Source organism: Echinops telfairi, unplaced genomic scaffold, assembly GCF_000313985.2.
Source record: "Echinops telfairi isolate 266 unplaced genomic scaffold, ASM31398v2 ScPeMD7_3533;HRSCAF=4204_0, whole genome shotgun sequence".
Taxonomy (NCBI): domain Eukaryota; kingdom Metazoa; phylum Chordata; class Mammalia; order Afrosoricida; family Tenrecidae; genus Echinops; species Echinops telfairi.
Window position 1 is genome coordinate 15,792,240 of NW_022107431.1, and position 10,052 is coordinate 15,802,291.

Genomic DNA, 10,052 nt, shown 5'->3' on the forward strand with positions numbered 1-10,052 from the left:
CGCCCCTCCGCCCCTGCCATGGTCATCCTGCCAAAGCATTTCCATTTGAAATTTGGGCATTGTGGGGTTGAAAGTGGAGGCCTGGTGGGGTTGTGGGCTAAGCATTGAGGCGCTAGCTGAACACATGGCAGTTCAAAACCACTGGCCACTCCACGGGGGAAAGATGAGGCTGTCTGCGGCAGCAGAGACTCACGATCTCAGAAACCCTTGGGGACAGTTTTGCTCTGTCCTAGAGGGGCCCTTTGGGTTAGAATCAACACACCAGGAGTGAGTTTGTATTTGGGGGGTGGGTGGAGATGGATGGACTTGGGGTTGAAAGTATCAGGGAAGTCGCCCCTAGAGAGCAAGTTTTCTTCTGCAGTTGGCAGTACCCGATCATTTCTAGGAACAAGGAATGTGAGGGGGCTTTAAAACAAAAGTTCATGTGAAAAATGAAGCTAAAACATAATGGAATTTACCCCATGACCTTTTGGGTGCCTTCTTAGATTTGAAATGTTATGGATGAAAAACAATGACGCAACCTCTATCAGTCAAAGGTAGCTAGTTATTGTGCTTGCCCAGTGCCTGGGAAGATTAGTTGCAACATTTATACTGTCAGTGCCTGCTTTCGATTCAGGAAGAATTATGGCTCCCTATCTGTGTGTTGATTGTTCTTTATTGAAACTTAAGCTTGATAGCAGCGTGGCCTTTTCCATGCTCTTGTTGACATTGCCTGTCATGTGTGTCCGAGGGACAACGTCTTCCTAGTCCTTTGTTCTCATGTGCACCGAGCCAGCCGAAGGATAACAAGGGACAATGAGCTATAAATGGCACGTTCTCTAGCATTATTCAAAGGATGCAGTATTTATTTACTTATGCTGGCTCGTACTTCTGCATTTCAGGGCAGTGGGACAGTCAGTAGTTGGTGAACTTAAATGACTGGTGAGTGACGTGCACCATAATGGAATAAAAAGAGCTAAAAAGAATAGCCTTCAGAATGATGTGTAAGATGACAGACCCACGGCCTGCAACGGGGGACTGATTTTTCATGATGGTTCCTCTTGCTTATTGACAAGAATATTCTAATGATGGTTGTGTGAGTAATTGGCTTTTTAATGAGCGTTCCTGGATAAAAATCAATCTCCAGGTAATTTTTGGAGGGGATAGGAAATCCCCACACGGACTTTTTAGAATGGGTTGCTTGGTGGCAGCAAACAGAGCTAACTCAGTAGAAATTGAGAATACTTTGGAGTGAATCAGTCCGCTTTTGACTCATACTGTAGCAGATGTTGGTGTGCCCGTGTCCCATCTAGGCTCACCCCTGGTTCCAGCGGTAGCAATGGCGGGCATTTCTCACACACCTGGCACCATCTCGTCTCAAGCACTGGGGCAGCTCTCTGCATTTCTGCCTCAGAGCTTTATCAAAGCCACAGGTTGCACACAGCAGTCCTGAAGTGTGGGAGAATTCATAGTCCTGAGTCAGAGTTGATTCCATAACAGCGAGTTGGGTTTGAGTTTGCAAGGAAACTTCAACTGATAGAGCGGGGTGTCCGTGAATAGCACCCCCTCTCTTGCTGAGACGAGCGCCAATCCTGAGGTGCGTTCTACACATGCCTTGTAATGCTTCTTATAGACTTGCCAGCTGGTGCGTGAGCCCTCGTTGCCCATGGCAACCAGCTCAGAAGCATACCCTGATGGATATTCCCTCTTCCCTTGTATGTCCTCGTATGTTCGTCCTCCCCGCTGCTATGTGGGATCACTTCTCCAACCAGCCACACACTCAAATCCTTGTCTCCAGCTCTGCTTTGGGAGATGCAGAGACATAGGAACCACGGGATTTGGAAAACACAGGCCTACGCATGAGCGAGCTACGCTGGCCCTGCACTAGGATGTGAAGGTCATTGGGTTTCCGAGGCCCTAACCCATTAAGCTGCAAACTGCTACATCTGTCTCCTGCAGAGCAGCTGGCGGGTTCGAACTACTGCTCTTTCTTTTTTTTTTTAATTGATAAGTATGGTTTTATTGACTTCATTTTGTTATATATATATCTTTTAATCAATTTATTGGGGCTCATACAATTCATCACAATACATAGATCAATTGCGTAAAGCACACCTATACATTTGTGGCCCTCATCATTCCCAAAATTCGCTCTCCTCTTGGGTTCCTGGAACTTGAGGACATCACCAGGGTGCCACCAGGGCTACCTGCAGTTGGGAAGGAGAGAGAATGTATCGTTATGGCAGGTCAACGTATGTAAAAGTAAATACAAATAGGTTATGTTTAGATCTTGGTTATTCAGCCAGCACTTGCCTGAATAAGAAAAAGAAAGAAAACATACTTGCACTACTAAACTTCACGCCTTAAAATGAAACTGTTATTTAAGGCAGCCGGATGCAATCTGACAAAGGCAATAGAATCCATAAACGGAATAAGATATGTATGTAAAAGTGGGCATGAGATTGCGAAATGGTCAAAATGGAATAGAAAAAAAAGGTCTATCCTTATGGGAAAAGCTGTGGTGGTGCTGTCGTGTAAGCAATGGACTATTAACTGCAAGGTTGGTGGTTCAAAACCACCAGCCGCTCCAAGAGAGTAGGATGAGGCTATTTGCTCCTGTGAAGACTGATAGCTTCCGAAGCCCTCCGAAGGCTTGCGATGAGCCAGAATCAATCCCGTGGCCATGTATTTGGTTTGTTTCTTTTTTTAATAGAAAAAGGAGAAATTTGACTCTAATCAGATGACATATAGAAAAAATATGTAATAAGAACTTCAAAACATTTATGGAAAAATCCTATTATGTTTTCATTCTTCTCCCCTCCCCATGGACTTTTTGAAGACTCTTATACATGGACTAAATGTCAAAAACAATATTTAAACTTAGAGTAGAAAATATGAGTGAACATCTTTTAGAACATGGGTTTCAGCTGATTATTCAATAAGATCCAAAGACATCAACTATGAAATAAAAGATGTATACATTTGACAATGTTGAAATTAAGAATATTTAAAGAAAGGAATAAAAGACGCTATGAATTAGTTGAAGATGTTAAACATTCATTTTGTAAAAGTATTAAGAAAGAATTATATCAAAGATATATAAAGTACACCTACAAAACACTAAGGGTACAAATAACCCCAAGAGAAAAAGTTTTGGGAGACTTGATTAGATACTTCGCAGAAGAAACATGCGTTCCCAGTGAAGATGGTGGAATATTCAGATAAATGTGGATCAGATTAATGCAAATGAGGACCACAGTAAGACCACTTTCTAGACAGTCAATTATTGTTTAAACAATCTATCCATATCAAGGGTTGAAAAGATATTGAGCCATATAATTACTAATGCATCATAGGTGAGAGTGAGACATTTAGCATTGTTTCAGAAGTTCTAGTATCTCATTTCCCCAACCCAGCAATTGTTCCTTCATATTTTGAGAAACTCTTTATACAAGTGTAAAATATAAAATGTACAAGAATGATCAAATAAACATAAAGACAATAGAAAAAATCTGGAAATAACCCATATTCACAACAAAATGAAAGTGATAAATGGCAAGTGATGTAACTGTCAAAGTGAATGCAATACAGTGACAGGCAGCAGGATGGAGGAGTCCAGTAATATGATAGTGTATGGAAAAGTGATTCTGAAAGGATTCATGCAGAATGATACCCTATAGAGAGAGTAGACAAACTAGAATAAGTACTGTTTCTAAGCACGCATATGCAGGAAGTGAGCACGTATAAAAAGAAAGCAAGGGCTGGGCTTTGAATGAAGGTCCCCTTGATGTCGGAAGCAGAGGGATGGCCTTGGGGCAGCCGTGAAAGATAGGGCCGTCACACCTAAGTGTCTTGGCTTTATTTTACTTGGTTGGCTCATGGGTGCTTTTTATATCATCAAAGAGAATTATGATAACCAAGTTGATCATGGGCGAGCATTGACCTGGATGAGACTTCACCATGTTCTTTAGTGGTTCCAACAAGGACTAACTGAAAAATAAATAAGTGAAAATCAATCCTCATTTAAAAATAATTGTTTTAAAAGTATGCAATAGAACAGTTGGCTACTGTACTATTAAATGGGGATGAAAAGATACTTTGTTTTGAGCCTGTTATCTGTATAGTTTCTGTAACTATAAAGGGGACCACTAGTATCTTCCTCATTGAACTGATTTTGATGCTTCACATTAACAGCATGACACGTCGAAAGCACACAAGAGATTATTAATAGCAACCAGGGATGCAGTAACGAATCTACTATGTTCACATACCAAAACATAGTGTTGGGTAAAGACCATTTCCAATCTCACAGTCCTGTTTCTTAACCTGGACTCATATGTTCCATATATGTAGATCATGCAGATCCACAAATGTTATTAATACTGTCTCGATCTGTCTTTCCATGATGGTGTGGCTGGGGAACAAACGATGAGTGACCAGGAGACCTTTTCCTATAAATACTTACCAACTTGTAGGTGTGAAGGAAAGTCTCAATAGACTGCATAGGTGTTCTGCGGCTTTCTGTTCTTAGGCTGACAGAAGTGTAGAAGACAGAGACTTTAGCAGATAAACTGAAAAGGCATGTCTCTTTTTTTGAAGACGTGTCTTTTATTGAGTGAATTAATACATCTTCAGAACACTGGGAGGATGGCACTTTCTTTAATTTGCCAATCTTTATAGAAAATGAGCAATGCTGGTTGTTCTTCTCCGGTACTCTCCAAGGTTATTTTTAAATCATTCAAATTGTTTTTATAACTATTTAAGATGTGCATTTTGATTCGTCCCCTCCTCTGTCCCTTGTAACAACAGCCTTGTGAACAAGGACGCCGCATGAAGCGAATCCACGCTGTGGCCAACATCGGCACAGCGCTCAAGTTCCTTGAAGGAAGAAAGGTACGTGAGAAACACAACGGAAACACGCGGGGGACGGGGATGTGAGAAACACAACGGAAACACGCGGGGGACGGGGATGTGAGAAACACAACGGAAACACGCGGGGGACGGGGATGCATTCATGCTTGACCATTTCGATTCAGTCATTCTCTCCTAAGTAACGTACTCGGTCCATCCCTTCACCCCACCGATGTTTACAAGGCGCTTCCTGTAAGAAAGGGGGTCCTGCGGCTGTAGTGGTTACACACTGGGCTGCTAACTGCGAGGTCGGCAGTTTGAAACTACCAGAGACTCCTTGAGGGAAAGGGGAGGCTTTGTTCCCCTGTCAAGGAGTACAGTCTCAGAGACTCACCCAGGGCAGTTCTCCTTTGTCCTCTGGGGTCTCCATGACTTGCTGGCAGTGAGCTTGGTTGGGCTCTTCCTATAAGAAAAGAACTTAAAAACGCAAAACAGAAGGAATTTCGATGTTGTCCTTAAGGAAATGGCAATCTAGTAACTCTACTGTACAAGAAACCAATATAAGATTCAGTTAATCACCTGCACTTCATGATCAAGGAGGATTCTAAGTATTAAGGTGGTACAGGAGAACGTCTTTATGTTTTTGTGCATTATTGATCGCGCAGTGTTTCCGGATCCCTCCAATGGTTTTCTTTGGAGGGATTCTCGTTTTCCTGGTCTCCCTGCATGAGTTTTCCAGAAGATGCAGACGGAAGACTTGTTGAGTTGGGTATGTAGATAGAGTTCTGTAGGCCCTCCATCTTTCCATTTCAGCTGTACTTAAGTACTGAGGTGTAGTTGTTAGAAGAGACTTCATCATAATTGATGAAGCCTGATATAAAGATTTGATGACAAGCTATGAAAGTCATCGATAATAATTTTTTCACAGGATGACATATTTTTACAAAGTCAATTCATATGAAATAAAGCTCAGTGTTACAAGTTCATTAATCCGGTTTGAAATAGGACATTGTGGTAGGCTATGCGTTGAGCTGTTCACCTCAAAGTCAGCTTTTCAAAAGCACCAGCCACTCATGGGGGGAAAGAGGAGGCTTTTGACTCTTGGAAAGATTTACAGTATCTGAAACCCACTGGGCCAGTTCTACTCTGTCTTATTGGATCACTATGAGTTGGAATCAACTAGAGGGCAGTGACTTTGGAGTTTAGGTTACCAAGGGCAAAATGTGATTCATTGAATCCCAAATAACATCCAAGACCCTCATCTATGTCCCCACAAATTTCTTAACCTCTTTTAATTTCCGACAACAAAACCACAACAACAAGGACCGGAAGCAAAACAGCCAAAAGCCTGAAGCATTGATTTCACAACCACCCTTTCTCACGATTCTTGATCTCATTGCTTTATAGAGCGCTTGGCTAGTGGGAGGAGGGAATTTCTGAAGAGCCTTTGGTGCCCTCCCTCTTATTATTCAGTTTTCTGATTTATAAGAATTTATGTCTCCCCTAGTTTTTTCCCCCAGGAATTTGTCTTTGATGTGTTCTTAATTGTGTTCTTCCATTTACATTTCTTTCTTCGGATATCAGGAAAGTTACGTAGTCCTTTTTTGTTGAGCTTGGTGGAAGGAATGATGCCAACACTTCTGTGGTTGTGGTGCTAATGTTTAAGCACGAGATGCTAAGCAAAAGGCAAGCAGTTCGAGTTTACCCAGAGGCACCTCACAGGGAAGGGCTGGCCATCCACTTTGGAAATAATTTACTAAAGGCCTTGTGGAGCCCAATTCTATTCTGATGCACATGTGCTGTTGTTACACACGTGTAACAACAATTGGCCCTGTGCCTGAACCCATTGGTGCCGTCAGTGTGTCGCCCCATTTCCTAGCGGGCCTTCCTCTTTTTCACTCCTCCTCCACTTTACCCACCATGTGTCCTTCTCCAAGGACTGGTCTCTCCTGACGACGTGTGAACTATGTAACAAAAAAGTCTCGTGATCCTTTCCTCTAAGGAGCTCTCTGGCCGTATTTCTTCCAAGACAGATTGGTTTGTTCTTTTAGCACGTGGTCTCCATAAATTGTAGTGGACTGAACCATAACGGATTCTTTATTTTTGTTTCTGAAAGACGTCTGAGAAAACCAAGCTAATACGCTGTTTATTTTTTCACGTGTCTTCAGGTTATTGACAGGAAATACTGACACAGTAGTTAGTATCTGCTGAATAGATCCGTCACCATTGTACCCAGTATCCAAGTTGCTTTCTCCATTGGGATGCCAGATGGATCTTTCTAAACAACAGTACAAACCACCTAACTACCCTTCCGAAATCTTGCCATAGAGAATACCAGGAGCATAAACTCATGCTCCTGTGCGGTCCTAAATGGTGACATAAAGCCTGTGGGAGGGAAAGGTCACCTATGGTGAGCAGAAGCACGGAGTGGCCCCAGTCGATCACTGGAAGAGGGCAGTGAATGTTTAATTCAAACTCTAGTTACTTCAATGAAGCATGGATCCAGTCACCCGAAATTCTCAGATGTATTGATAAAAGCCAGTGCTCTGGATTGTTTATTATCTTTTTTGGAAATGTATTACCAAATACTGAAAATATTTTGGAAATATGTCTGGGCCTCTAATTTTCAGGAAAAACACACCTGCAGATCTCATGGGGCAGTGGTTCTCAAGCATTTACCAACATCAGAATCACCAAGCAGCCTTCGTGAAGCAGACTGGGCTCGAGCGCCCTAGTTTCTGGTTTCACCGGCCTGGGACCAGGGCCCAGATCCGGCATCTCTAGCTTGTTCCCGGAAGATGTGCTGCTGCTATTCTAGGGACCACTCTTGGAGCGCCACTAATCTGAAACATTCCTCTCATTGTGTCCATCCACATGACTCCATCCTCTTTCTGGCTTCTGGAACATTTCCCATCTCTTTGGATGCCATTCCATCCCCCACCCAAGACTCCTCAGGTGTGAAGGATTCATTACAAATCCCATGGGGTTTTGCAAAAGACTTTTTAAGACATGGACGGGGAGAATTTTTACCTAGGCTCCGTTAATTCATTGTGTGAAACATAGTTTTTAGGATCGAAGATGATTATGAAAACACTTCCTTTCAAAAATTGAACAAAACAACCTTTAGGTTCTACAATTAAAGAACCAAACTCACTGCCATCAAATCAATTCTGTCTCATAACGACCCCTGCGGTTTCCTGAGGAGACGGTCACTGCTTACGGGGCTAGAAAGCCTCGGCTTTCTCCTGTGGAGCCGCTGGTGGTTTTGAGCTGCCTATCCTGCGGATCGCAGCCCAACGCAAAACCACGACACTGCCAGGCTCCTTTTAGGTTCCAGAATAATTGGGATACATTACAAGGTACCACCGCCAGAGACAGGTGTTGTTGTTAGGTGCCATCAAGTCATTTCCAACCCTCGTCCCCCAGTGCACAACAGCACCAAACACTGCCCAGTCCTCACCGTCTTCAGAGTTGTTCCCGTGCTTGATCCCAGTGTTGCAGCCACTGTGCACATCAGTGTATCTCACTGAGGAGCATTCCTCTTTGACCAAGCATGACGTTCTTCCCCAGGGACTGGCCCTCCTGACAGCGTGTCCATCGTAGGTGAGATAAGTCTCATCATCGGTGCCTCTTAGGAACACTCGGGCCATACTTCCTCCAAGACTGATGTTTTTCCTTTTAGCCGTTCATGGTACTTTCAATATTCTCCACCAGCACCACCATTCAGATGCATTGATTCTTCTTTGGTCTTCTCTATTCCATGTCCATCTTTCACATGCATATAGGTGTCGGTAGAAAATTCAAATTATATTCAGTGGCATTTTTTAAAAGAATGATTGTGTTAGTCTGGGTAGACTAGAGAAACTAATTCATAGATATTCATGTGTGTATAAGAAAATGCTTTACATAAAGAGTAATTGTAGATAAAGAAAAACATCCCAGCCCAGTCCAGATTATGTACATAAATCTGATATTAGCGCATATGTCCAATACCGATCTATAAAGTTCTCTTCAGACTCACGAAACACATGCAATGATGCTGAATGCAGGAAGAGCACAGGCCAGTGGGTGGGAAGTCTTGTGGATCCAGTGATGTTGTGAGCATCTCAGCCCTGTCAGGCGTCTCCATGTGGCTCCTCCAGCTCAGGGCACTAGTGTAGCTAGTATAAGTAGCTCCATATGTCTTGTCAGCTGCAATGTCTCCCAGGGAGTGAACCTGGGCCCTGCCTCCAGTGAGCTACTTATCTCCTTAATGCCTCCAAATGAGGTCATCCATCTGCAACCTGATTGACAGGCTACACTCCTCCCCTTCACTCTTAATCCTCTCGAATTGATAACAGATTATATAACTACCACAGTGGTGTACAAGGAAAGAAAATCATCTGTCCTCTGTGGAATGCATTAATCAACAGTAGTAGCATTTGCCATAAATCTATGGTTGTTATATACTGAGTGTGGAGAAAACTCTACAGAAGATATAAACAAAGCAATTGAAATTATTATAATGGTCACATTTAGTTCAATTATAAAAGACAAGAGGACACTGGTGTTCTTTATTTTACACAAACACGAATCATATGTCTTATATAGTACTCAGTTTAAAATCAGAAGATGCATGAGCTTATAAATGATGGCAGTTTTCAGATCTTTTTGTCACCAAATTGAATGAATGAATCTTAAACAAAAATCATATGTGTGTATTATTTCTCTCATATAGGACTAGTAAATTTTAAAATTCAAATAGAGAGTATTGGGGGAATGGTTTTGGATTTGATGGCTGTTTTTATAGAGAAAACCGTTTACAACCCCGTAAACTTTATTATTAATGAAAATTATTGAGCTACAATGGTAATGAGTGCTTCTTCATTTTGTTCTACTTTGCTGAGGGCTTATGAAAAGAAGGGTAAACATCCCATACAGATGAACTGAAACGGAGATGTTTTGTTTAGACCTAAGAAATCACTTGAAAACAGAATTGAGAACACTTGGAAAGAAATGCTTCATTAGGCATGTAAGCAGAATGCCATGGCTTCAGAATGCCCTCTAATTACCGTCATCTATCAGTACGGGACTTGACCCTTGTAGTCTCACGGCTTTGCAATAGTTCCTGGTTTTTTTCCTCAGTTCTTCTTCAAAAGGTATTCCCAAAACCATGCTTGAAATTCACACTCATGTTTTTATGCCCTTTGAGCCAAGAAGGCTGCGTTTGCAGGTTAATTCAC

General features: G+C 42.3%; 1 protein-coding gene across 1 annotated transcript in view; it reads left to right on the forward strand.

The window, feature by feature from the left end:
* LOC115871020 (nesprin-1-like) overlaps positions 1-10,052 on the forward strand; it is a 196,492-nt gene that overhangs the window by 97,255 nt on the left and 89,185 nt on the right. The window contains exon 4 of the mRNA XM_045294562.1: positions 4,789-4,872. Coding sequence (XP_045150497.1) covers positions 4,789-4,872 — 84 coding nt within the window. The remainder of the gene's footprint in view (positions 1-4,788; positions 4,873-10,052) is intronic.